Source organism: Tarenaya hassleriana, unplaced genomic scaffold, assembly GCF_000463585.1.
Source record: "Tarenaya hassleriana unplaced genomic scaffold, ASM46358v1 Cleome1, whole genome shotgun sequence".
In the NCBI taxonomy this organism is placed as follows: domain Eukaryota; kingdom Viridiplantae; phylum Streptophyta; class Magnoliopsida; order Brassicales; family Cleomaceae; genus Tarenaya; species Tarenaya hassleriana.
The window spans coordinates 9,774,645-9,801,711 of record NW_010960187.1 but is presented as its reverse complement, the minus strand read 5'-3'; the positions used below and the strand labels follow the sequence as shown (position 1 = coordinate 9,801,711).

Genomic DNA, 27,067 nt, shown 5'->3' with positions numbered 1-27,067 from the left:
TAATACGAAATCACGGTACCGCTCAGACGCCAAAATACAAGCCTTAGGCTTTATAACGAGTTGGGCCGGTAAATGGGCCGGGCCGTACAAGGAACTCGAGCGTTGGCGATTGTCCAAATATGTGAGAGGGAGATGACATTACTAGTCAGGGCTAAAAGATTCAAAGATTTATCATGATATGAAATAAGATTTTTCAACGCAAAGAAATACAAGAACCAGATATACACATACGTACACACATATTACGGATTTTATTAATTTATTTATTGCAAGGCTTACGGGAAGTGATTTCCGCTACATCCAAAGCACACTGTTCTTGCTGCTTATGCAGTTGGAAGGAAAGGACAAGACAGTGGTTTGGCAAGTGAGGAGGACTGCCAGCCAATGCCATTCAAGAGATGAACCCTTTGCTTTTAAGACTCTCGACACCTTCCTTGATGATTTGATCCATTGGAATGAACTCTAAACCCAAACCCATCAGCTTCTTAGATGCGTTCTTCGCCCTCAAGAGCTCCGGCTGAGTGTCCCGTGGTAATCTACCGATAAAATACCAACCCCGTGAAACGCGACCTCTCCAAAATGCGTATAGTTTTAAGGTATCGGATTGATAAATGATCGGAGTTTATGCACAAAAATAAAATAAATGATCGGACTTACTTGGGGATGTTGTAGTGAGGATAAAGCTCAGCGACCTTGGCTACGAAATCTCCATAGTGAGAGATAGCCTCGACGCACAAGTGTCGGCCTTTTGCAGATGGGTTCTCATACACAAGAATGTGAGCCAAGGCCACGTCTTTAAAATGGACCAACCCCATGAAGAAGTTCTCATATGTCTCCGTGCACCCTGCGTCAAAAACAATGCCACACAGATGGAGATTTATCAGAAAGATTGAACTTCTGGCAAGCTTCGAGTTGTTGATCCGAAAATGAGTAGCAATAGCGAGAAAAATCTCAAAACCGACTAAAAAAACCAAAGATTAAAATCTCCTCATAAATGTTACATGCAACATAAAGAAAAACATGTGATTTCTCTAAAAGATGCACAAAAATCGAACTTTGACATAAACACTATTCCATTTTGTGTGAGCTAAGCTAGTTCCATTAGACAGGGCTTGCCAATTAGAGCAACAACAAAAGATCTCAGAGACAAAAAGTAAAAAGTCGCAAACTTTCAACTGAAACAACAAACAACAAAACAGAAGCAACTAATGGGCAACAGAAATACATATACAAATAGTTCGAATTGAACATTACCTTGAAGGAGGCGTAGAAGCATCACCATGCTAGCATTAAGGTTTACGGGTATGACAGGCCCCATGACCGTGCCCGGATTCACCACCACCACATCCAAACCACTCTGCTCGGCGAATTTCCAAGCCGCCTTTTCAGCCAGAGTCTTAGAGAGCGGATACCACAACTATCATACAAATGCAACAATCACACATCAACAGTCACTCATGTAAATGATTCACATATCATTATGCTCACGAATTCGAATAACCATGCATGACTAATTCAGAACAAACACACAAGACAAAGTTATACAGGGTCAATTGAAATTAAGCATTAGATTCACCGAATGATGCAATACATACTCCATTTTGCTTACAGAAGTCCTCGTCGGTCCAGCACTCCTCATCCTTGATCTTATCGGCAGGCCATTTGGGGCTCGGAGTTATAGCCGATATGGATGACGTCACCACAACCCTCCTGACGCCGGCTTCTTTGGCCGCCATTAGCACATTCATTGTTCCCTTGATCGCCGGATCCAGCAATTGCTCCTGAGCTTACGCATTAAACAAATTACTGTCTCCAACGATCAAAGCATTAAAGGAGAGATAATCACGGAGTGAGAACCTGTGGGTTTTGAACTTCGTCGACGATGCAAGGGGAGGCGAGGTGGAAGACGCCGGAGCATCCGCCGATGGCGGCGGAAACGGTGTCGTATTGAAGGAGATCCATCTGGAAGAGACGGAGGCGCGTGTCTGCACCTTCAAGGGCTTCGAGATGCTTCGTTTCTTTCTCGTCCTCTGCAAAGAAACCCGAAGAAGAACAACACATGCATCCATGGAAATGAGAAACAGCCGAATCGCTGAGTTTTCCGCGGCGGAAATTTTCAAAAAAAAAAAAAAGAAAGGAAAAAAGGAAAATTACGGAGGTTTTTGACGGTGGCGTGGACGGAGTAGCCGCGGCGGAGGACGAGGTGGACGAGCCATGAGCCGCTGCAGCCGCTCGCACCGGTGACGCACACCACTTCTCGTTCTTCCATCGCCATGGATCCCGGAGCTTAGATTTCTCTCTCTCTCTCTCACTAGCGCTCTCGCTCAGAATGACTCAGGCACACTCCCCCTTCTACGGGTGACACGTTTCGGCTTGAGAGAAAAATAATCTTTTTTTGAATATATTGGGCCGTGTAGATATGGACCTTGTGAAAGGTCATGGGCCAGGTCTCGCTTCTGCTCCAATAAATCTGCCGTCCATCCGCAGATTAAATCTGAGTCGTTGGATCATTCTGATCGAATATTAGCCGTTGATTCGGTGATCGAACGTAGATTGTACGTCGCACTCCACATGTATAATAAGTAATAAATAGTATACAGCCGGTTTATTTTGGTTAACGCAGGAACTGAATAAACACTATATTGTCGTCTGAGGAAGATGTAAAGAAGCCCGAGCGCATTACATAACATAATAATACGATGCTAATGATGCAACTATCAAAAGAACCACCCAAGTTATGGTCTAGTGGTGAGAGAACATACAAAGCATACTAAATTCAAATCCAAGTGTGGGGAGGGACATTCACCTGGACTTCTCCGGTCCTCTCAGAGATATAATCGGGGCAAAGATCCGGTGAATTTCCGAATTATCAAAAAAAAAACTATCAAAAGAATCCGAATCCTAACCCGAACCAAAATATATAATTATTGGATTCTCAAATGTGCTAAATTAGGCAAACACATTTCGTAATGGTCATGATTCATCTCTCCAATCGAGGACAGATTCATCATAAGTACAACATGAACATGCTAATTCTACATAAGATTACAAGCAACAGAGGAGACAAAACAAATGCATGAGGATCCAACATACTCTTTAGTGGCCGTCTAAGGTTCCAAGAGCCTCCCTTAGAAGCCCTTGCGCTTCTTCTCTTCTCCTGCAAAAAACACGAACCACGCCTCTTGTCTTTTTTTAATCCATTTTAACATACCCCGGAAACATTACACAGTCCAACCCAAAGCAACACATCCATTCACTATCATACAATATATATATATATATATATATATACATATATAATAAGAAGCAAAGAGTGAGGAGGGACAAATGACATAGTTAACTCAAACCACACCATTAGAATCTAATACCTGAGGCTTGTTTATGTTTTGGGCATGCAATGCAGCAAAAGGTTACTACATTTCCATTATTACATTCACTTCACACCAAGCCAAAGAACATTTGTTTCCCACAAAGATACCGTTTTTTTAGCAAGGGCTAATTTGTAAACTAGTATGCTTCAAGCCGAAGCATCCTCCTAAGGCCCCAAAGCAACAGAAATGACCAAGGATTTTTCTTTGGTTCCAACGGGCGCAGCAGTGTATGTGATAACAACAATCAGAACCAGAAACAGCGAGGTAACGCCTTGTATCACGAAAGAAATACTTTTTGACAATTTCATTGAAAAATTTCAAACTATGAGGTTGATTATGCCCTCGATATGTATCCAGTTTGGAAGGAAAAATTGATTTGCTCATCATATCATATCAAGCAGGAAGGTTTTTCCTTTCTCTATAATATCGATATAGAGGAGAGATATCTAAAGGAGACAAACCTCTTAATATCCTCCACAGCTTGTTTCCTCCGTTGAATTTGAAGTTCCAGAATGTGAATAAGCGTTGCTCTAGCCTGGTGACAGAAAATAAAATCCACACATATTGGAAAAGACTAACCGACATAAGCAAGCGCTGGCTGTGTGTCGTGAATGATCCTTACTTGGTGAGGGCGGACGGAATTGAGAAGGTGGTGCAAATTCTTGAAGATAGAGGATATTTCTCCAACTCTCTTTGCATATTGGGACGGCCTCTCAACAAGAACATCGGCAAGCTCCAAAATGTGCAGCTGTAGTTCCCTGTTTAGGGAGCGAAGTTCCTTTTTGTAATCTGCACAAGAAAATGTTGTTTTTAAATAAGCAAAGAAACAGGTAGTGAAAGAGAATAACTTGAAAAAAGGCGGAGAGATTTAATGCTGTATTTTTTGTCAAACTTCTTAACCAACAGCGTTTCTAACTACTCATCCTCTTGAAACCCGAAAACTAATGCACCTTCACTATCCAAAACGATCCAGTAAAGGGAACAGTTTTCACTAAAATGAATCTAGCCAGAAGGATGACATACCAACATTTGGACCTTTTGGATAAAGTTGAGGCACTCCCTGCTCCTCCAAGCTCGGAAGAACATCCTCCGTCTACATGGAGAAAAACAGATCGGTAAAAAACTACACATACCTATACGGCAGAATAATTATACAACTGACACAACCATAATAAACACCAAACCAATCACAAAAGACTCGAGGGAATTTCCCTTTCGCTAACCCCAACAAGTTTATTAACATGCAACAAAGTAATAACTGATCCAAAGAGCAAACGAGAAGCAGGCAACAACAACATCAAGGCACATAAGAAACTAGGAATGAAGGAAAAATAAAGTATCTCACAGTATAATTGCCTCCAAAAGACACGTAGGTTCCTTCAATTGGAGGCGGGGGCTCAGGGGCAGAATTTGGATCCTCTAAGTGGTCCTTATAGAGCCTGTAATACGGCGGAGGTGGCGGGTACGTAGCTGTTGCCATTCTCTATTGGTTCAAAGCCACAACTGAGACCACCAAAAAAAAAATCAAAATGCATAATCATCTTAATAACATAAACAAAATAGGAATACTCTCACCCTCTTCTCTTCATTTTCCAGCCAAGCAAGACTATATGCCCTAATCTTAACAACAAGACATCTCCATTTCATAACAAAAATCTAAACCATTGGGGAAACAAGGCACATTGGAAAATTCAGGAATTTTCAAACTTCTAACACTTTTTTTCCAGTTTCAATCTTTAAGACAACAACTTTTAGATCAGCCAAAATATACATATGTTCGAACCTGTACAATGTATAATCCAATTTCATACAAATTTCATAACCAACCCATACCAAATCTTACAAATCCTGAATCCAAATGTTACAAATCCAAACCCTTTTAATCTTAAATATACATAATAAACACAAATTGGCATCAGCACCAAACACTCTTCAAAGTTCAAACCAGAGAAAAAGCTTGTGAAAGGAACACTCTTCAAACAAACCTGAGGACATACACGAATATACATCAACATAAGCTTTACCCTGCTGCTCACTGTGCGGAAAATCAACAGCCAAATGCAAAGGAATCATGCTAACACTCAATAAGCACCAGGATTGACAGACACCTAAGCTTTAGCACGTAATGCTTGCAAAACATCGTATCATGCATCAAAATGAAAATCAATCACAAAAATGTCTTGTGCCGAGTACATAATTTCCAGTTTCGAACCTTACCGACTGAAGAACAAACCACAAACAACAACACGCTCCGGAGGAGGAGAGGAACCTGGATCAAAGAAGAGTGTAAGCAAATGGCTCCGACCTTGAGATTCGATTTTGACTGAGAATCGGATCGACGACAAAGGGATAGAAGAGGAACTCGGGTTTTCGAAGAAAATCGGCGGAGAAAACGCCGGAGGAAGAGAGATCGAGGAGCGGAAGGAGGAATCGACGGAGGAAAAGCTGGGAGTCCGAGGGGAAGGGGATTGCGATTTGCGAACGAAACGAGGCCCGATGGAGTGTGGGTTTGGACAAAACCTCTTACAGTATATAAACACATATATTCATTGTATTTTATATTAAATTTTATTGGATTTGTGTCTGATTTATTTTGGTTCCAATTTATTTTGACCTAAATTTTTTTATTGGTAAATTACTAGATTTTTAAATAACTTTTCGGTTTTTTCTTGTTTTTTTTTTCATTTAGTCTGATACGATTTTTTATTTTAAAAAATATAACTATTTAGTTTAGGATTATATATTATTCGATTTAAATCAGTTTAATTATTAACCAAATTGATGAACCATGTCCAACAAATCCGTAATCTAGATTTCTCATCACATCCGTCCGCCCTAGGAAGCATATGTGAACTAAACAATGTATAACTAATGGACTGAATTAGATGTGATTCGGTTTTATCGGTATTTGATTGGTTGTGATTATAATCAAACCGGGAACATCGAAGGAGAATTTGTTCCGGTTTGTTCCGGTTAACAGGCGGACAGGACAGAACAGAGCATCTGCATGGGAATGGCAGAAACAGCCTAGAACTCCCCGCCCACTCTGCAATCATATCTTTTTCCTTTTCCGATTTCATTCTTTTCATTTTGGCGTATTTCTCTGAAACTGGAGAGACGGATGGATAAGGAAGAGAGGGACACGTTCACGTTAAAAACAACGCAGAAACCCCATCTCCATGCAAATCCTCGCCTTCATCTCCCCAACGCGTGTCACTCTCTCTCTCTCTCTCTCTCTCTCTCTCTCTCTGCTTCGCCTGATTTTGATCTGCAAATTGTGATACCATCGTTCTCTTCTTCGCCTAATCTCAGGTTTCTGTTTTTCTTGCTTAGTGGGTACCTTTTGTTTGTACTCATTGCATTACGTCGTTTGCAGTCCAAACCCTAACTGTTCCGGGAGTTTCTGGGTTTCTGTTCGTTGGTTTTGAAGTTTACGGAAAGGTTGAAAATTTGCATATAGTTTACTATTAGATCCTTTTAATCTTATAATTAGCGTTGACCGGTTGCTTAGTCGTGTTTCTGTCTCTGATGATGAATCCTTGGTTTATTGTGTTTCATTTCCACTCATCAGAGACAGTCGGCTAAATGAGTAAAATTCCCAACTAGTTATGTTTTAGTGTAATGATTCACCAGTGACCAAGCATCAAGAGAACTGATTTCAGTAAAGGGTGGTGCATAAAACTAGATATACTTATGATAAATCTTCCCGTTATGTTAAATATCTAGAAAAATGTTGCACGAAGCCTTGCATTTTTCTTGGGGTATGAAAAGGTTTTCATTTGGACTGAGCATTCGTTACTAATTAATCTGAGGATCAGCAGGATGGAAGGCCCAGCCATGGACTGGAAGAATGAGGAATATCCTTCCGAAGAAGGCGGTGGCAAGATGGGTTGGATTTGGAGCAACGGGATGAGTTTGGGGAAGAAGTTTCTTACAGCAGGTGTTGTAGTGTCTTCTGCGCCATTCGTAGTTCCTCCTCTTGTCATTGTCTCAATGTTTGCGATGATCTCCTCGGTCCCTTACTGTCTCTTCCTGGCGAGCTATGCTTGTACCCAAAAGTTGATGAACGCATTGCTCCCCTCTCCCAGTTACTTTGGCGGAAATGAAGAAACTGTAGGCATTGAGAATGATGAATGTGGATATGAGGAGGGTGTTATGGATGACAGCAAGCATGGTCATGTAGATGTCGATGGAGAAGGCGATGAAACTTCCCTTGGTGAGGCCGGACCGGTTCTCATTCAGATTGAAGGAGAGGATGTAACCGTGACAAATATGGGAGAAGATCCAACCCTTAAAGTAACCGACAGAGTCGTTGCTGTATATGATCGCCCTGTTGCGTCGGAGAACGAGGAGACGGAGAAAGAGACGAAGAAATTAGTAGAGAGTATTAGGGATGAGGTTCGAACCGATGAGGTGCATGGAAGAACTCCTGAGAAAGTTTTACAAGAGGATGAAAAGCCGATAGGTTCTAGAGATGCCGAGTCAGAGAGGACAAGGGTTGAGGATGTGGCCGAAAAGAAGGAAAGGCATGAGACTGAAAATGTTGGTGAAAAGGGTGAAGCTAATACACAGAAGCTGGATGAACATGAAGGTGGTTTTTCGTTAGCTGTTTTTTATATCGATGGATCTTTCATGTGTTCATATACATTGTGTGAAATAACTACTAAAGCCCTGTGCTTTTGCAGGGGAACTCGAGCCCACGGTAACTGAAACCTCTAACTCTGCAGGGAAGCATGAGGAGACGACTCAGAATGAGGTTAGGGCTTTACACAATCATCATGAAAAAATGAAATTTGAATATGAGCATAGCAGCTTGATGTTTATATTGCTCCTTTATAAACGTGATGATCCCACATGAGTGAAATGTGGATTGTTTGATCGATATCTTATTAGAGTGAAAGCATCCTCATCCGACTTGTGAGGATTTACTTGAAATTAGAGTAAACACCATCATGACAAGTTGTGGAATTCATTGATAGATATTAGCTAATAGCTGTAGAACTATGAGAAATCCCCGACCTTTTGTGTTTAGATGTAAGTTCTAACCATGGACTTTTAGGACTGGTTTCGTATAGAATCGGGTTAGGATCAACCATTGTTGAGCTTCACATCAATCCTTACAATCCCGTGGTAAAACTCGACTAAAAGCAAGTTTGAAAAAGGATAGAATTTAGACAGTTATAAAGTTATAAGCCAAAAACATCATCAATGTTATATTTTGAGCGTTGAGGAATCTTGAACACATTATTGAAATGTTAGCATCATCCGCCATGTGATTTTGAAGACACAGTATTAGCGGAGCACCAATGTTTATCGTTTAGGTTGATGACTAACTTCTTCCATGTTTTGCTTTTCTTATGTGAACTGTTGACAGTAACTCGGTATTGGCATTAGGATTAAGCCGCCATGGTTTCTGTGCTGTGTAACTAAGTTAGCTCTCTCTTAACTGATTTGGCTTATGATTCAGCCACTAGACCGAGCTGTAGATGCGCCACGTTGAGCCGGGGAAGAGAAACGAAAAAACAGTAATAAGAGAAAGAAGAAAACTGGACGTTCAGGTAAAAACCGGGTTTTTTTCTACAACTTGGAAAGTGAAGCATACATTGACTCTCCATGTTTTAGTTGTGTCATGCAACAAATGCAATGTCTAGGGTAAGAAATCTGTCCCAACCACATCTAACTGACCCAACATCTGTATTGTAAGAAAAACAAGTGTTAAGGAACTAGTAGACCCATCATCTGTATCGACCTTTTTGTTTGTCTTTCATTGTCATTTCCTCTTGTTTGTGCCATGTATAAGATGATCTGAATTCAATTCTCTTCTGTTGGGCTTTGTTGAAATGGTGTTTGCTTCTACATTAAAGTGGAATTTCACCGATATAACGGTGTTATGGTAGAGGAGGTGACCCAACAACATCAGTAAGAAAACATGCCTTAAGGAACTAGACCCATCATCTCTATGAGACTTTTTGTTATGCCTTTGCATGTATAAGATGATCTGAATTCGATTCTCTTCTGTTGGGTTTTTCTGATTTGATGGAATTTTTACTGATATGTTTTGGTAAAGGTGGTGGTGAACAATGAAGAACAGATATGGGAGAAGATTGATGCAGTGAGGAAGATACTTGTGGTGAAGAGTTGAAGGCTGTTTATGTTTTTCACAGGAGCGGAGCCTCCGACACTGACGTCACCTTCCCTCAAGAACAGTGTTGGTTTTGCACAAATCAGTGATGAACATAGTCTTCTGATGTCTGTTATCGGAACAAAGTAGTTTGGTCGTGTTCTCTCCTTCAGTGGCTTTTTGTGTTGCTGCCAAAAATGTGTGTGGAAGTATCAGAGACTTGGTTATTTGTATTTGGTGACCAGAAAACACAGGACTTGGAGTATTGTAGTGTGCTGTATTGCTCTTTGTCTGTGGATGATATCATGAGACGGGTCTCCGTAAGTATTCGCTAGTTCATATTCATCTTTTCAGATACCGACGATGGCGACCTCACCCTATATTTTTTCCGACCACCTCTTTTTTCGTCGTTCTATCACGGCCTTGTCCTCTTCATTCATCGAGGTCTTGTTTGGAAGACGCGAGAAAAGGTTGAGGTTCGGGTCCGACACATAAAAAAAAACTTGCAATCCCTATCCATCTTTATTTTAGATAGGTAAAAACGATCGCTGTATCATTCTTTTGGCAGCTCTCGACGAGGGAACTCATCTCCTCTTGTTCTTCTTCCTCTTCTTGACTTGTCTCTCTAGGGCCTTCACCCTCTGATTAAGCGTAGTTTTTCCTGGCGAAGAGTCGGGTGCTTTCTGAGTGATCTCCTTTAGTTTCTTATGTGCATCAGAGAGGTTAAAAGAAGGGGCACTTCCCGGCTCGGGTGGAGGCAGTTCGGGAACGCCCAACACTTTCTTCACTTGCGGACGCTTAATCACTGCGAAAAGAATTCCATTATCGAAGAGATGAAGATATCATAGTGTTTGAGATCCGTAAAAAGATCGTAAATGAGGGAGAACAGGTTGGATGTAATCCAGTAGAAAAATATGGCCTGCGGATTGGAAACAGCACAAAAGTCATCCCCTGGTTTCGTGTCTTTTTTTTTTCCTCGCATTTCATTCAAGTAAAAAAATATCGGTATCACCTTCGGGAAACTCATCGTCAGTGGGACCGTGAGAACTGCAAAAGCCCGGTAAAAGTTTTTTACTGCTCCAGCCATCGTATTCCATTCCGTGCCTTCTTGTGAATTACACTGGAAAGAACCGAACTCAAGATCAGAAGAAGCTCACTACATATTTGAGATTATCCATCCACATTGTTAAGACGAACGGATCGGAAGTTTACCTCAACGGCTATCAAAAAGGACAACCCTGTCAGGACTGGGAAGATGTACAAGCTATCGGGAGTTGTGAGATCAGTGAACCAAAGCGCCCCGCCTGTCTGGAAAGAAGGTACTTTCTCTGCCATATTTCTAATCTGTAAAGAAGTAATGATGGAGATGAATGCGGTATCATGGTAAGAAAGCACGAGTCAGAAGAATGAAGATAAATAACGGTCTTACTGCAAGGAAGAAGCAGACAAACAAAGGGCCCTGAATTAAGAGAATAAAGAGCCCTTTCATTGGAGTGAATGAACTGACACCATATCTGTAACATATTAACAAACATCATAACATATATCTTCTTCCACACCATATCTGTAACATATTAACAAATATATATATATATATATATATTTGTCTATCTATCTATCTATAGAACCGTGATTCTTAGGACGGGGAGACGGCATGCTATGTTTCTTAAGAGTGTGGGAGATATATAATTACTTAGCTACAGAAGCTAGAAAGAAAGACTGAGAGGAAACAAACAACAAAATTTTTCCAAGCCAATCCGAGATCGTTAACCTAAAGAAAAATTTAAATGTTGCTTACTCTTTCATCAAAGCCTTCATTTGTTTTTCACCATCCGCAGCCGCAGTTGGGTCCATTCGCTAAATACACATAAACAAGTGGGAGAAATTTAAAAGCTAATAAGGATTAAGGAGTTTAACAATAAGTCCCGTCACACTGCAATCAATGTAAAAGAAAAAATCTTATTGCATAGTAACATAGGAGAGTATATTTCCACGAGGCACATTCTACGTTACCTCATTCTGCATGTCCCTCTGGACTGCCTCCAACTGTGGCCTCAGTAGCTGCATGATCACAGAAAGACTACTGATGGGTGCCAGTATTGACAGAAGCATGCATAAAAAGTATGAATGGCGGAAAAATAAAATAAATGCCCAAATTGGAATCTGCTTTTCTTTTGTAAACAAGTTTGATGTTTCAAAGATATAAACGAATTTGGAAATTGCTAATAAGAGAATGTGTAAAATGGGCGGGCCGAACCAGGTTCGAGTCGGGTTCAATACGGACCTAGAATTTTCGGGCCACGTCGGTCCGCACATTTATTTTTCGGGTATAGGATCGATGGCCCGGAGCCCAGCCCTATAGGGCTTTGGGCGGGTTCGGGTCGGGCTTCGAGTTTTTTATCAAATAAAAATAATTTTTTCTGCAATAATAAGAATAAGAATAATAATAATAATAATAATAATAATAATAATAATAATAATAATAATAATAATAATAATGTGAAATATTTAAAAAAACATACTCAAAAGTAAGTGGTGATCAGGCACAAAAAAAAAAAAAGGTAAAAACTAAGTCAAGAAACACACCGCACACTGTGTAGTTGTTTTGAGCTGATCAATCAAGAGTGGAACCATCATTGTTCGGATCAGAAGAGTTGCAAGAACAATGGATAACCACCTATACGAGGTTAAAACAACGTCAGCAAACAATATCCTAAAGACGTGATGCAATTTTCACAAGTCACTCAATCCGTATGATTTGAGCGAAAAAAAATCAATTTTCAACTAAAAAGAAAACCTTCGATTCTAAACCATCTCTTAATCATAAGTGTGACTAGGCACATACAGCTAACAAAAAGGATGGAGAAAATGGATCAACAGCAACCAATATAATAAGAAAGAGAGACAATAATCCTTACATTTGCACCCAAGAGAGGACAAAACGATGTATTCTCTGAGTTACAGCAAAATGGCTTGAAGGGAAAGGGATAGCGAGACAAAGGATGGTAAAATAAAACGGTGCCCTGTTACTATGGAAATCATCATTCATCAAGCTAATTCCTAGGAATTAAATATTTTGTTTATATAGAAAACGTGAACCAAACAAACTGGTAACTGCAAATCAGTCTGCCACTAAGGACCAAATGCAAATGATGAGTATTAAGCTAACGTATGCCGTACACTTACAATATACTCCTGGCGGATTGACCGAGAATCCGAGAAGAACAAGACTTGAAGAACAAACTAGAAGTTCTTACCAATCAAGGCCCGTGAAAGAATGCACCATGCCAATGAAATGCTGAAGAGCAGCAATGGGAAAGAAAGAATCTTTAGCCGCATTAGCAACTTCACTGACAACAACAGTCTGAGAAGCCACAGCTTGCAAGGCTGAATCGGTTAAGACATCAGCGATGTCTGAGCCAGCCCCAGGTGCACTAGACATATAGCGGTAGAAAGCGGAACCAGATGTAGGAAACAGAGAAAAATGTGAACATCCCCTTGACATTTGTGAGGAAACCGAGTGGTTAGAGGATCTTTGATGAAGAAAGCTGTGGTAACTTCTTTGAGATTGCGTTTGACAGGACAAATCCAAATCATGATCATTATCATGAGTAATAATGCAACTAGGAGATAGCTGGTAACGACGAGCACTAAGTGTCGACCTTATAGACAAGCTGTGCCTGAAGGCCATCGCAGAATCTGAAAAAGAGGATGTAATATTGAGAAAAAGTTTATAGCTAAACAGGGTGCATGATAATTACCAAATACTCAGATACAAAACAGCGCACACACCGAATGTGAAAGAAACCCACACATGGAAGTGCCTATTGTTTTTTAACCTTGGTAATCAGATAAAGAATTAAGAAGCATACATTTCCATAATTTATGAAGACAACTATTTACATACCTCAGGTGAAAAAGAAGGGAGCAGAAGATTATAAGGATAGAGAGAGAGAGAGAGAGAGAGAGAGAGATATGAAACAAAGACCAGATACGAAGCACCTCACAACTGTCTGAACTGCAGAGAGACAGAGGACATGAAACACGGTATAATAGAATACAATAAGATGGCGATAATGACACAGAAAACAAGGAGGATTGATATCTAAACTGTTGAAAGCAGTAATTTGGGTACTAGAAAGAAACGTGAAATGACCCATGTAGAGCTGATAAACACTTCAGACGCTAAACTTGGGATATAAAATGTTCCAAAAATTGATGAAAACGCGATATCATCAATGCCCAAAAAAATCTAGAATCTAGAAAGCCGATCAGAGAGAAAACAACATAAACAGAAGAAAAGCCCAATATTCAAAACTCGGATCGCCAAGTTCCAATAGACAGCAGGCAGACAGAAGGATAAGAGAGATACCAATGCATGGGGATAAGAGATCGACGACAACGAAGATCAAAGAGACAGAACGAGAGAATAGCAGATACTCGAACCTGTCGAAGAAACTCCGGCGATGGCTTCTGGTCGCAATCCCGCCAACAAGGAAAGGGTTTTGGGGAGAGGGAGCGAGGGTTTTGTCGTTACAGCGACTTTTTTTCTATATATGTAAAACTGATTTATCACGTGGGATTCATTCCTATTGATTCGGTATCACGCCTATTCCATTGTTGCCTTTGCCTTTTGCATGTGGAACCAAAAAACCACAATTTGGTAGGGCTCATTTTTAATAAAAATTAATTTTTAAATATTAATTTGCAATTATATATATATATATAAATTAAATTTAATAACTAACTAAAACTATATTTTATAATTATTATCATCAATAATTATAATATTTTAGTTATTTTTTATCTTTATAATATTAAAGTTCGCATCCCTATTCATTATATCATAACTTTATTATGCACATGGTTCTTAAATATATTTTGACCGGAAGTAACTAAATTCGAATACCCACAAAACTGAGTTATACGTTAGATTGGAGAGTTTGGTGACGACTCAATGTATAGAAAAAGACAACAATTTTTAAGTTGTAATATGTTATTTAACTATAATATGTTTTTTCTATTTTTTTACATTAGTATTAGGAAGATAAAACAAAACAAAAAAACACAAAATACATAGATTTTAAAATTCATGTTTTTATATTTTATAATAAAATTAAAATATTCGTGGGTATGTCCAGTTATAAGAGTAGCGCATAAATAAAATAAACTTTTCGTATGTACATGTTTTTCTCTATGTCATTTTCAAATGTTGGAGTTTAATTAATTTTATTATTATTATATATTAACATTTTTGTTCTCGGTGGTGATTGATATTCGGAACTCTGTTCTTCACTGGCTAAGAATCGAACATAAATTTTAAGAAGAAAAAGATTATTAATGTTTATCATATTAATTTCTCCATCTATCGAAACATTACATAAATATGTTCTAAAAATACAATTGCAACGTACAAGACTTTTTTTTTTTATCATTCTTTCAATATTTTGAGTTTTTTTTTCTGTGGAACTAAATTTAAAAAAAAAATCTCACGTGCATGGAAAGAAAACATTATATTGACATATTAAATCATTTAAAAATTAAATTTATTTTTATATTTTCAAGTTTTTGTTTCTCCAATACCTTTTTCCGTCTCTTTCTCCAAATCAATTTTAGGGTTTTCCTTTTTATAGTTAGGCTTTTAATCATATATTTCTCTGGATCTTCATGTTGGAAGGATTGTAGTGCAAGCGCCCAAAAAATTTATTATATCTCGCAATCTCAGGTAATATCGTTCTTCGGGGACTCGGTTTTGGAACCCTAGGTTTAGCGATTGTCGAATACAGAAGCTCGACGATGGCTCTAGTGTTGAAGCCAATCAGATCGCATGAACATGATGATTCGTCGTTCAAATCGAACAATCTCTGGATCGACAGCTTATCCTTTGATACTACGGAGTCGGATCTGGCCGAGCTGTTCGGGAGGTTTGGCGACGTCGACATAATCACGGCGTATGTATTCGTCTCGTTGTTTCGCTTTCATATACTTCAGGCGCGTAGAGGAGGCGCTTCAGGGGACCAACTTGAACGGGAGCCAGATTAAGATCGAATACGTTCGATCGGTTTGTTCTCATCTCTGCGTTTCGTTAAGGACCATTTATAGTTTAGAATTAAATTAACACTTGTAGTTATTGTTTCAATGAATCCAAAAACTGAATTAACTCTTCATTAATGAATTGCGATCATACCAGCACTAATACACTGGATCCAATCAGAAATGTGCAGTTAAGCGTGTTGGGCGAGAGTAATATTAGGATGAACTGACCTGGAAAGTTCATTAATAAAGTTATGATGTAGGTATATTTGTAAGTAGATGGTGTTTCCGAAACTATCATATTAATGAGTTGAGAAAAATATTTGGAAAATCTTTCTTCTTCTCTTGTGCAGGACACGTGTCATTTTCCGATGAAACCATTTTTAAAATATATTATAATCCGTGGGTAAATCTAATTCAAATTTACTAATGATGGAAAATTAATTCTTAAATTTTTTATTTGATACTTATAAAATATACTTTTTTCGTTTTTGCTGGTAGTGGCCAAGATTAGCTAATTCGATTGAAAAAACCCGAAAAAATTGAGGTTCCGATCGGACACATCTTGTCCATCTTTATTTTTTTTTGTTATATATATATATATATATATATATATATATATATATATGTGTGTTGTTAAATTACATAACAAAGTTTATGTTACATCATCATCCAATTGAAAATTACAACCGATCAAAACAGCGGAACCAAATACTAATTAAGTAGGGAACCGGTCGGATAGGAACCGCCAAATCAATCTGTGGAGTGGAGGAAAAGTCTGTTCAATTGTACCAAGAGGAAACAAAAGGTGGGCAATATACCAAAACAACGACCTTTCCCCTTTCCCTTTGAGAAGTCCGGAAGGATATTTGAATAAAGATCTGTGTCCATCTTTATTTCAGATGAAAAACAAAAGATCGCAGTATCTCTTGACAGTGCATGAGTGAGATAAGAGTGAACCTCTCTGCATCTCAGTGAAAACTTATTGCATTTCTAGATGGGGAAAATAGAATAAATAAAACTAACAAAACTGATCTTTTAAGGCTTTTGTCCAACAACAGAGCTTGGCCATTGTTCTGTCCTTAACATCCCCCCAACAATGCTGCATCGATGAGGAAAATCATCTCCTCTTGTTCTTCCTCTTCTTGACTTGGCTCTCTAGGGCCTTCAGCCTCTGATTGACGGGACTCGGGGTCGGGGGCCGTGCCCTCGGGTTTATAAGCGTAGTTTTTCCTGGCGAAGAGTCGGGTTCTTTCTGAGTGATCTCCTTTAGTTTCTTAAGTGCATCAGAGAGGTTAAAAGAAGGGGTACTTCCCGGCTCGGGTGGAGGCAGTTCGGGAATGCCCAACACTTTCTTCACTTGCGGACGCTTAATCACTGCATTAAGATCACACGATTATTGAAGAGATGAAGATATCATAGTGTTTGAGATCCGTAAAGAGATCATAAAGGCAAAAAAAAAAAAAAGACTCACCAAGTCCGTACATGAGGGAGAACAGGTTGGATGTAATCCAGTAGCAGAATATGGCCTGCGGATTGGAAACAACACAAAAGTCATCTCGCGGTTTCGTGTTTTTTTTATTTCATTCAAGTAAAAAAAAATGGTATCACCTTCTGGAAACTCATCGTCAGTGGGACTGTGAGAACTGCAAAAGCCCGGCAAACGTTTTTTACTGTTCCAGCCATTGGATTCCCTTCCATGCCTTCTTGTGCATTACACTGGAAAGAACCGAACTCAAGATCAGAAGAAGCTCACTACATATTTGAGATTATCCATCCACATTGTTAAGACTAACGGAACGGAAGTTTACCTCGACGGTTATCAAAAAGGACAACCCTGTCAGGACTGGGAAGATGTACAAGCTATCGGGAGTTGTGAGATCAGTGAACCAAAGCGCCCCGCCTGTCTGGAAAGAAGGTACTTTCTCTGCCATATTTCTAATCTGTAAAAAAGTAATGATGGAGATGAATGCGGTATCGTGGTAAGAAAGCACGAGTCAGAAGAATAAAGATAGATAACGGTCTTACTGCAAGGAAGAAGAAGACAAACAAAGGGCCCTGAATTAAGAGCCCTTTCATTGGAGTGAACGGACTGACACCATATCTGTAACATATTAACAAACATCATAACATATATCTTTCTTCACACCGCAGACATGTCTCCAACCAAAGACATGTCTCCAACTTCTTTCATCCACCTTAAAAAGGTCGGAGACATAGATCTCGGACCCGACAAAGCTATGTATAAATCTGATAGTTCATCAAAAGTCTACTGCTCCATCAATCTTAAATTGCTCAGCTCATTAATATTTTCAGAAATTTCAGAAGCTAGCCTGACCAGAAGAACCAGGCCACACTAAATTAACACCCAATGTTCCAGAAGAATTAAATGCAATTTACATAACTGACATGATCTTCTTTTGTTTTAGTGTCAATGAACACAGCTTCAGAAACATCAAGCACATCCCTACAAGTTACTAAAGAAGGTATGGACTCTCTCGCTCTCTAGAACCGTGGTTCTTAGGACGAGGAGACGACATGCTATTTTTCTTAAGAGTGTAAGAAATATATAATTACTTAGCTACAGAAGCTAGAAAGAAAGACAGAGAGGAAACAAACAACAAAATTTTTCCAAGCCTATCCGAGATGGTTCACCTAAAGAAAAATTTAAATGCTGCTTACTCTTTGAACAAAGCCTTCATTTGTTTTTGACCTTCCGCAACCGCAGTTGGGTCCATTCCCTAAACACACATAAACAAGTGAGGGAGAAAATTAAAGGTAATAGGGAGTTTAAGAATAAAAGAAAAAATCTTATTGCAGAGTAATAAAAGAGAGTATACTTCCACGAGGCACATTCTACGTTACCTTATTTTGCATGTCCTCCCGGACTGCCTCCAACCGTGGCCTCAGCAGCTGCATGATCACAGAAAGACTACTGATGGGTGCCGGTATTGACAGAAGCATGCATAAAAAGTATGAATGGCGGAAAAATAAAATAAATGTCCATATCGGAATCTGCTCTTCTTTTGTAAACAAGTTTGACGTTTGAAAATATAAATGAATTTGGAAATTGCTAATAAGAGAATCACATATTAGATGGTCACCAAATTTCTTGCCCTGTTTTAATGGATTAGTACGTGCACCGTACTCAAAAGTAAGTGGTGATAAGGCACAGAAAAGGTAGCAAATAAGTCAAGAAGCACACCGTCAACTGTGTAGTTGCTTTGAGCTGTTTAATCAAGAGTGGAACCATCATTGTTCGGATCAGAAGAGTTGCAAGAACAATGGATAACCACCTATAAGAGGTTAAATAACGTAAGCAAACAATATCGTAAAGTTGTGATGCAATTTGCACAAGTCACTCAATCCAGAAGATTTGAGCAAAAGAGTCATTTTTCAGCTAAAAAGAAAACCTTCGATTCTAAACCATCTCTTAATCTTAAGTGTGACTAGGCACATACAGCTAACAAAAGGATGGGGAAAATGGATCAACATCAACCAACATAATAAGAAAGAGAGACACTGATCCTTCCTCACATAAGTTAGACATTTGCATCCAGGAGAGGACAAAACGATGTATTCTCTGAATTACAGCAAAATGACTTGAAGGGAAAGGGTTAGTCAGACAAAGGGTTATAAAACAAAACAGTGTCCTGTTACTATGGAAATCATCATTCATCAAGCTAATTCCTTGGAACCAAATATTTTGTTTATATAGAAAATGTGAACCAAACAAACTGGTAACTGCAAGATCAGTCTGCCACTAAGGACCAAATACAAAGGATGAGTATTAAGCCAACGTATGCAATACACTTACAATATACTCCTGGTGGATTGACTGAGAATCCGAGAAGAACAAACTAGAAGTTCTTACCAATCAAGGCCCGTGAATGAATGCACCATGTCAATGCAATGCTGAAGAGCAGCAATGGGAAAGAAAGAATCTTTAGCCGCATTAGCAACTTCACTGACAACAACAGCCTGAGAAGCCACAGCTTGCAATGCTGAATCGGTTAAGACATCAGCGATGTCTGAGCCAGCCCCAGGTGCACTAGACATATAGCGGTAGAAAGCGGAACCAGATGTAGGAAACAGAGAAAAATGTGAACATCCCCTTGACATTTGTGAGGAAACAGAGTGGTTAGAGGATCTTTGATGAAGAAAGCTGTGGTAACTTCTTTGAGATTGCGTTTGACAGGACGAATCCAAGTCCCGATCATTATCATGAGTAATAATGTAACTAGGAGATAGCTGGTAACAATGAGCACTAAGTGTCGACCTTATGGACAAGCTGCGCCTCAAGGCCATCGCAGAATCTGAAAAGGAGAATGTAATATTGAGAAAAAGTTTATAGTTAGTCAGCTAAAGAGGATGCATGATAACTACCCAATAATTAGATACAAAATAGCAAATACGCCGATCACTACACATTAAACTGAAACTGTGAAGAAGAAAAAGCAGTAATTGAGTAGTTCGGATCACTAAACATAGACAGAGAAGATTGGTAATTCTACAACTTGGACCCTTGCTTGCTCACAATATAGAAAGAAACGCTAAAAGGCCCACGTTGAGCTGATAAACACTTCAGACGCAAAGGCAATTCCACAGATCGGAGAAAAAGAACTAAACTTGGGACATAAAATGTTCCAAAGCATTGATGAAAACCCGAAATCATCAATACCCATATGAATCTGGAATCTAGAAAGCTAAACAGAGCGAAAACAACATAAACAGAAGAAAAACCCAATATTCAAATCTCGGAATGCCAGATTCCAATAGAGACAGCAGACGAACAGAAGATGAGAGAGATACCGATGCATGGGAATCAGAGATCGACGACAACGAAGATCAAAGAGACAGAACGAGAGAAGAACAGATACTCGAACCTGTCGAAGAAACTCCGGCGATGGCTTTTGGTCACGATCCCAGCAACAAGGAAAGGGTTTTGGGGAGCGAGGGTTTACGGCGACGATTAACCTTGTGTCCTGTGGTCTTGGCCTCCGCCCCCACCAAGAAAAAATAATTCTTTCTATGTGCGCGCACACATAAAAAAAAAAAAAAAAAGTGAATTGAATTGAATGCCGTGTAGATCTCTATTGTATTATTTTTGGAATTTAGTAAAATAAGTTTTATATAATTTTAAGATTAAAATTAAATTTGAATTTTATTTCAGTTTAATTTTATTAAAAATATTTATGATAACCTGATTTTTTTTTTCATATTCAACTTCAATTTAATTTTTAAAAAATTATATCTAATATTTTTAAATTAAATTTGATTTTGATATTATTTATTTTATTTTGCTTTGATTCAACTCGATTTATAAATATAACCAAATAATGCTAATAAGTAATAAGAAGTCAATAAGGAATTAAAAATAAAACAGAATGAATAGTTATATTATAAATTTTATTATTTTCAACGACCTCTATTTTTGATATTTTTTATTAGGCACGATTTTTGAAGGAACAAAACATATCATAAAACTTTAAAAATCTCATAACAAATCTTTGTTTTTTAATTTGAACTATTTTAAATCTTCAAAATACCAAATCAAAATAGTTCATGTTAAAACATCGTCCAATAAGTGATTTACAAAGGTTAGAATATCTTTCGATTTTTGTAAAAGAGATCACACTTTAATAAATGATTTTTTTAAAAAAAACAAGGCTTTATTATGGTTTTACTTTTAGGAAAAACATTATGGTAAAAAAAATGTGAATTATCCCGAAAACAAAATAAAATAAAATCTTCCTCGCAATTGGGCCTCAAAGCACGACCCATTATAGACATATGTCACATATTGGGCCACTTAGTGGGCCGAGTCGAGTTCGAGGTCATAAACCGGGCCGAGTTCTTTTTTTTTCTGAGAAAAATATTAAATCACACGCAACCTTCTTCAACCGTTCTCCTTTCTCATCTGAGCCCGAAACTTCACAGTTTCCTCAGCAAATCGGCGGTGGCGAGAACTGATCCTCGACTTGTGGGAATCCGATTGATCATTCCGAACGCTGGTCAAGCGGAGTTAGAGGTATGTCTGAGTCAAATCAACCACTTTTTTTTTGTTGAATTTGTTTTTCAGAACTGTTTCTGCATGTTTTTTCCCCGATTTCTTTTCCTGGATAAGCTTTTTTTTTTTCCCTTGAATACGGGCTTCAGAAGCTTAAGTGATGAAGATAGTGCGTAGAGATATTGAACCTAATGGACCTGGAAGCGTCAAGGTATGGTTTTCCATTCAGAATCAGCTGTTGTCTTCCTATTCCAGACGAAATGCTCTGCTGAAATTTTGTTTGTTTCTTGCTTTTGGTTACGGAATTGATGGCAGATGGTACCGGACGATCCCGATGATCTCTGGTTTGCTTACAACTTGATCGCCCAAGGTGATAGGGTTATGGCAGTCACTTTCAGGTATTCCATCCCCTTTTCTTTTCACTCTCTGGGCAGTTTGCATATCGCCCATTGATTCTTTTGAGCTGAGGATACGCAAAGGTGCTGAATTTAAGCTAAATGCTGAGTATAGCGTGTAAGTTCATTAATTGAGTAATGTGATTGAAAATACACTGTGGGAATTAGCAGATGCTTTTAAAAACTTTTTTCCATTTGACTTTTAGGCAGGAGTTTTGTTCATCATCTTATCACTGTATGGGTCCTATTGCGATGTTAGCTTGTTGAGAAGAATTCTTAAATGGAGTTTGTATATGTGTCTTTCATTCATCTTATTACCCTTTACTATGTTCTTGCCTGCTATCAGAAAGGTTCTGAGAGAAGCAGCTAGTGGGGGAAGAGAAGCCGAGCGTATTAGACTGAAGCTTGAAATACAAGTTGAGGTATGCTTTTGTGATCTCCACCTCTCTGTTGTGGCCTCATTTTTGTCAAACTTCATGTGAAGTTTCATTATGATTAAAATTAAATATGCTTACATTGCCATAACTCGTATTTGTTTCACCGTTTATGAGTTATTTGATGTGGATTATAAGTAATTGAGCATTTCTTATGCAACGAGGCATATGTCACGAACTCATGGGTTGCAGAAAGATGCATAAGTGCTTTGCGGTTTTGTCTTTCAGCATGTCCCAAGTTGGTCAGCAAGCAAAAATTCTTGTTACTTTTATCTATGCTTCTGTTTTGTCTAGGTGCTTGTGTAGTGCCTCCTTTTACTGAAGAAAATTTATGTAGATTGTTTCTGCAGCTGCTTATTTGTTGTATAGTGCTGTTTATAGTTAGTTCGCATATAGATCAATGTTTGAGCATTGTTGGTTAGCTCTTTTCGAGTCATTCTTATTTTGTGATACTCAATTAGGATGTGGATTACGATAAAGGAGGGTCTATGTTACGCATACGTGGGAAGAATATATTGGAGAATGAGCATGTAAAGGTAAATATGAGGTTGATTTTACCCTCTCCTATGTCGCATTTTAGTTTGGTGCTTAAGTCTGTTGCATTGCAGATTGGTGCATTCCATACTTTGGAGCTTGAGATTAAAAGGGCTTTCGTGTTAAGAAAGGTAGGACACCCTTCTTTCGATGTTTTTATCTACCAGGGGCTCTGTTTCACTGCTATTCTATTAATTCTATTTTTACTACATGGAATGAAATGGTATTATTTGCATCTAAATTTCGTTTTACTGTTCAGCAACACAGCTCGGTGTCTCATTAAATAAAATTTATTTATAAATATCTGTGAACATGTATTTAGTCTCGATATTTATTTCATATTCTATCAAATTTTACTTTGAATTACCTACAAGTCCTTTTGCCTTCTTGCTCTAGTAAAGGATATTATTTGGTATATATAGGTCTTCGTTTTGGTGATAGCTGTTTACTGGCTTTGGTGGCCACAATTCGCCTTGTCCTCTGTTTTTATTTTTTTTCTTCTACCCAAATGAACTTGGGAATGAGGCCATGTTGTTGTGGTTGTTGTAAAAGCTTCTCTTGTTATTGCTAATCTTTGCACATTTAATCTGCAGGATGTTTGGGACTCATTTACTCGCGATACACTGAAGCAGGCCTCTGGTATGCTGTTAACACTTGTTAGATCATCCCAATTTGCTGGAAGGAAATGGGAGAGAGCCTTCTTAATATTTTCTTATATGGTTTTATGGTGTTTTCTTGTTTTATGTTTACGAAACCTCGGATCTCTGCATGTCTTTGTGCTGACATTGAAGTGAGAAGTCATATGTTGTGTTACTAAATTTTTGCTGCATGCAGTTGTTCTGTCAAAAATGTTGATGCTTGTGGTTGTGTTTCTCGTTAATAAGCTGAAAGGTTGGAATTTGTCAATAATTGTAGATCTCATGATGATAAAAAATGCTAGTCGCCCACTGGTGCTTATGATCTTAGCTTCAATTTGCTCTCCATAGGCTCTCACATGACATTTTGAGTGGTGGACAATGTAACAATTTCATGGATCCTTTTGTAAAATGTTTGCTTCCATATGTCCAAAGATATAACTGGTGTTTGTTGGCTATATTGATTCTTGAATAATGTGCATTCTGCAAGGTACCTTGATGGGATCCTTTTATCTCTGTTTAACTTTTTGGTGGTGATAACGTCCTTTGTGTTATTAATGTTTCCAATAATGGGATTGGAATCTATTCTTGTAATGTATTTTTCCCTTACAAACTTTTGAGAACCTCTCGAAGGTCACAGATAGTCTTTCTGCACGTATTCCATTTTCTAATCCACTTCATCTTTTTCCTGTGCAGATCCTGGCGCCAGTGCTGATCTAGCTGTGGTTTTAATGCAAGAAGGATTAGCTCACATCTTCCTTGTTGGTAGGAGGTAACCGTTGCTTTCTGCAGGGTCCATTGTCTGGGAAAATTATAATTTCTGTCGCTTGAATGTTTTGACAACAGTTGCTTGTACTTCTGTTACGTAGTCACTTTCCATGTATGTAGAGAATCTTTGCATTGGTGCACAATAGGTGTGGAGGCAAATAAAGCGTGAAATTGGCTAGTCATGTACATGGAAAGAGTCCTTGTCCATGCTTGTTTAGAACTATGTTTTTGTAGTTTTTTGAAATATGTGGAGGTTAACTGATGCTGTTATGATGTTTAATCAAAATAGGTCTTGCCAAACTATCCTTTATTCGACTGGTATATATATTCCTTGTAAAAAGTTTTTATTGATATGATAGTTTTCCTCCAAATTGCTAGGTACTCTATTAATAAAAATAAATTTTCACTATCCTATTTATGAAGATAACAGGTAAATTCTTCTTCTCTTTGATTCTAATGCTTGACAGTGTTACAACTAGCCGTGCACGAATAGAGACTTCAATTCCTAGGAAGCATGGACCTGCCATTGCTGGTTATGAATCTGTAAGTTCTTCCAGTGGTTCATTGTCCTCATGTTCAAACTCTGGAGAATGGAATTGCAGTGATAATTCATGTTTTACAGTCGTGACTTTTTACGTGTACAGGCTTTGAAGAAGTTCTTTGAGAATGTTCTACAGGTTTGTTTCCATTCTTAGAACACGAATTTGTCTTATTAAATCTTGTTCTCTTAACAGGAAAAAAAGTATGAGTTTCACTGATCCTAAATTCGTCCCAAATATGATAGGCTTTTGTGAAGCACGTTGATTTCAGTGTCATCCGATGTGCTGTGATTGCAAGCCCAGGCTTCACAAAGGTCCTCTGCTGCCATAATTTTACAGGCTTAACTCTTGTCTGCATAGCAAGTTTACAAGCTTACATTTCCGGGACAATGAGTCAAATGACTATAGGTTTCCCCATATATTTGTGGTGTATAATATTGGATTGTTTCTTATCTTCAGGATCAGTTTCACCGTCACCTATTGTTGGAAGCGGAAAGAAGACAGCTTCGACCAATTATAGAGAACAAGTCACGTATATTACTCGTGCACACAACCTCCGGCTATAGGTAAGTATCAGCCCGGAAAACAGTTTTCAGCAAAATATTATTAAAAATGAGTTAAGGCCAATATCAAATGAAGTAAGATGCTTAAAACTTTCTACCATTCAAACTTTCTCATATTTAGTTGTGTTGTGCAGACATAGCCTGAGAGAGGTTTTGGATGCTCCGAACGTCATGAATATGATAAAAGATACTAAAGCAGCAAAAGAGGTGATTTTAAAATGTCGGTTTAGACATATCATCGTCTTTTCCTAGTTGCTTATTCACAACTCTTCCCCTTATTCAGTCATCTTCGAGAGACATGTTTTCTGTTTGGTCATTTTTTTCCTTGGACAAACTCATAAATTCATAATTATTCTGCTAAACAGATGTTTTGTTGTCCTGTTTTTGATTAGGTGAACTTTAAAATTAACCCCACCTGTGTTTTATGTCGGCTTTTACAGGTTCAAGCTCTCAAGGAGTTCTTCGACATGCTTTCAAATGTCAGGTTCTTCTGCAATGAACAGCGTGGTTCGTGTGACATAATTATTGCAGGCCCATATTGATAACGATTTACTTTAACATAGGAATCTGCCCGGGCGTGTTATGGACCAAAGCATGTGGAAATCGCTCATGAGCGAATGGCAGTCCAGACACTGCTTATTACCGATGAGCTTTTCAGGTTAGTAATCGGAAATGGAAAGCAATTCAAAGCTCATTCTGTCCTTTCAGCTTGCAAATGTAACTTATTTAAGTGTTGTAGCCACTTACGTAGAAATTTCGGGGGTGTTCGGTGGTTGGGTTAGGTATCCGAAGTTCGGATTTTTTTTCCCATCTTCAGCCCTAATGATAAGTTGTGACCATATGTTGGTCTTGGTCCAGGAATTCCGACATAGCAACGAGGAAAAAGTACGTGAAGTTGGTGGAATCGGTGAAAGGTTCAGGAGGCGAGGCATACATATTTTCTTCGATGCATATCTCGGGTGAACGTGAGTATGCCTTTTTTGTTTCCCAACCTTATTTCTTCTCCGATTTACGCATCGGACTCGTGCCAATAAGCGTTTTCCGATTGCCTCAGAATTGGCGCAGTTGAGCGGAATCGCAGCGATTCTGAGGTTCCCATTGCCCGACCTCGAAGACATTGAGATGTGAAAAACAAGCTGCAGGAATGGTACAAGGTTCGAGTAATATGATCACATGAAAACACTTGCGCGCACAGTCGAGAAACAGAAACACCTGCCAAATATTTGTCAGCTAAGAGAGAGAGAGAGAGAAAACGGCAAATCATGCGTCCAAATTCCTAAAATGTAAGGCAAATTCTTATCGTTCCTATTCGCTTTCTTTGTGACCTGAATAAACGATAGATTACAGTTATATTTTTTTTATTGCTATCATTTCTGTTTATTTTTTAAAAATGTATTTTGTTCGTACCACTTAAATCAAGCTCATAAAAATTAAATAAATCTAAATAAAACTCAGAGCAAAGAGTTAAATATATATATATATTTATATATATAATTTTTGTAAAAAAATTAAAAGTGTAAAACTTAATAATCAAAAACAGAAATTTCAACCTTTTTTTAAATTCAAAAATAATATCTTCCTTAGTTTCCAGCAACCAAATCCACACAACCACCAAACCAAACTCCTCTCGGAGACTCCGTTTCCCTTTAAGGCATGAATGCTCT

The 27,067-nt window shown here is 38.4% G+C and overlaps 7 protein-coding genes across 10 annotated transcripts in view; 3 read left to right on the top strand and 4 right to left on the bottom strand.

Annotated features, from left to right (window-relative positions):
* Positions 1–147: 147 nt before the first annotated feature.
* LOC104821857 (cinnamoyl-CoA reductase 1) lies at positions 148–2,275 on the bottom strand. The gene is made up of 6 exons (XM_010552874.2): positions 2,155–2,275; positions 1,858–2,030; positions 1,596–1,781; positions 1,255–1,417; positions 658–844; positions 148–536 (listed from the first exon to the last, which is right to left on the bottom strand). The coding sequence occupies exons 1-6, from the start codon at positions 2,273–2,275 to the stop codon at positions 392–394; spliced, it is 975 nt and encodes a 324-aa protein (XP_010551176.1). The 3' UTR covers positions 148–391.
* Positions 2,276–2,902: 627 nt separating this feature from the next.
* On the bottom strand, positions 2,903–5,878 carry LOC104821832 (mediator of RNA polymerase II transcription subunit 7b). 4 transcript variants are annotated; one of them, XM_010552863.1, is made up of 7 exons: positions 5,734–5,878; positions 5,584–5,640; positions 4,717–4,874; positions 4,395–4,464; positions 3,994–4,160; positions 3,833–3,906; positions 2,903–3,157 (listed from the first exon to the last, which is right to left on the bottom strand). In XM_010552863.1, exons 3-7 carry the CDS (start codon positions 4,849–4,851, stop codon positions 3,097–3,099), a joined length of 507 nt encoding a protein of 168 aa, XP_010551165.1. In that variant the 5' UTR covers positions 4,852–4,874; positions 5,584–5,640; positions 5,734–5,878; the 3' UTR covers positions 2,903–3,096. The 4 variants fall into 4 exon arrangements, with proteins under 4 accessions (XP_010551165.1, XP_010551157.1, XP_010551150.1 ...); XM_010552855.1 differs by having other exon boundaries at positions 5,589–5,640; XM_010552848.1 differs by having other exon boundaries at positions 5,584–5,878.
* Positions 5,879–6,439: 561 nt separating this feature from the next.
* LOC104821804 lies at positions 6,440–9,831 on the top strand. Its single transcript, XM_010552805.2, has 5 exons — positions 6,440–6,683; positions 7,190–7,962; positions 8,057–8,127; positions 8,839–8,929; positions 9,439–9,831. Exons 1-4 carry the CDS (start codon positions 6,493–6,495, stop codon positions 8,869–8,871), a joined length of 1,068 nt encoding a protein of 355 aa, XP_010551107.1. The 5' UTR covers positions 6,440–6,492; the 3' UTR covers positions 8,872–8,929; positions 9,439–9,831.
* LOC104821813 (mitochondrial inner membrane protein OXA1-like) lies at positions 9,653–14,018 on the bottom strand. The gene is made up of 9 exons (XM_019203128.1): positions 13,939–14,018; positions 12,750–13,191; positions 12,079–12,169; positions 11,506–11,553; positions 11,291–11,349; positions 10,922–11,006; positions 10,705–10,836; positions 10,505–10,612; positions 9,653–10,411 (listed from the first exon to the last, which is right to left on the bottom strand). The coding sequence occupies exons 2-9, from the start codon at positions 13,181–13,183 to the stop codon at positions 10,295–10,297; spliced, it is 1,074 nt and encodes a 357-aa protein (XP_019058673.1). The 5' UTR covers positions 13,184–13,191; positions 13,939–14,018; the 3' UTR covers positions 9,653–10,294.
* Positions 14,019–16,343: 2,325 nt separating this feature from the next.
* LOC104821823 (mitochondrial inner membrane protein OXA1-like) lies at positions 16,344–20,539 on the bottom strand. The gene is made up of 10 exons (XM_010552828.2): positions 20,412–20,539; positions 19,400–19,841; positions 18,731–18,821; positions 18,391–18,438; positions 18,208–18,266; positions 17,554–17,629; positions 17,337–17,468; positions 17,137–17,244; positions 17,000–17,054; positions 16,344–16,902 (listed from the first exon to the last, which is right to left on the bottom strand). Exons 2-10 carry the CDS (start codon positions 19,831–19,833, stop codon positions 16,646–16,648), a joined length of 1,260 nt encoding a protein of 419 aa, XP_010551130.1. The 5' UTR covers positions 19,834–19,841; positions 20,412–20,539; the 3' UTR covers positions 16,344–16,645.
* Positions 20,540–21,428: 889 nt separating this feature from the next.
* On the top strand, positions 21,429–26,773 carry LOC104821795 (protein PELOTA 1). The gene is made up of 17 exons (XM_010552793.2): positions 21,429–21,556; positions 21,685–21,746; positions 21,851–21,933; positions 22,277–22,352; positions 22,826–22,900; positions 22,973–23,029; positions 23,492–23,537; positions 24,230–24,305; positions 24,769–24,844; positions 24,946–24,978; positions 25,086–25,154; positions 25,300–25,406; positions 25,538–25,610; positions 25,844–25,882; positions 25,967–26,061; positions 26,262–26,368; positions 26,458–26,773. The coding sequence occupies exons 2-17, from the start codon at positions 21,696–21,698 to the stop codon at positions 26,529–26,531; spliced, it is 1,137 nt and encodes a 378-aa protein (XP_010551095.1). The 5' UTR covers positions 21,429–21,556; positions 21,685–21,695; the 3' UTR covers positions 26,532–26,773.
* Positions 26,774–26,998: 225 nt separating this feature from the next.
* LOC104821785 (endonuclease MutS2) overlaps positions 26,999–27,067 on the top strand; it is a 4,714-nt gene continuing 4,645 nt past the window's right edge. Inside the window, exon 1 of the mRNA XM_010552782.1 lies at positions 26,999–27,067. Within this exon, the coding sequence (XP_010551084.1) occupies positions 27,057–27,067 (11 nt within the window). The 5' untranslated portion in view covers positions 26,999–27,056.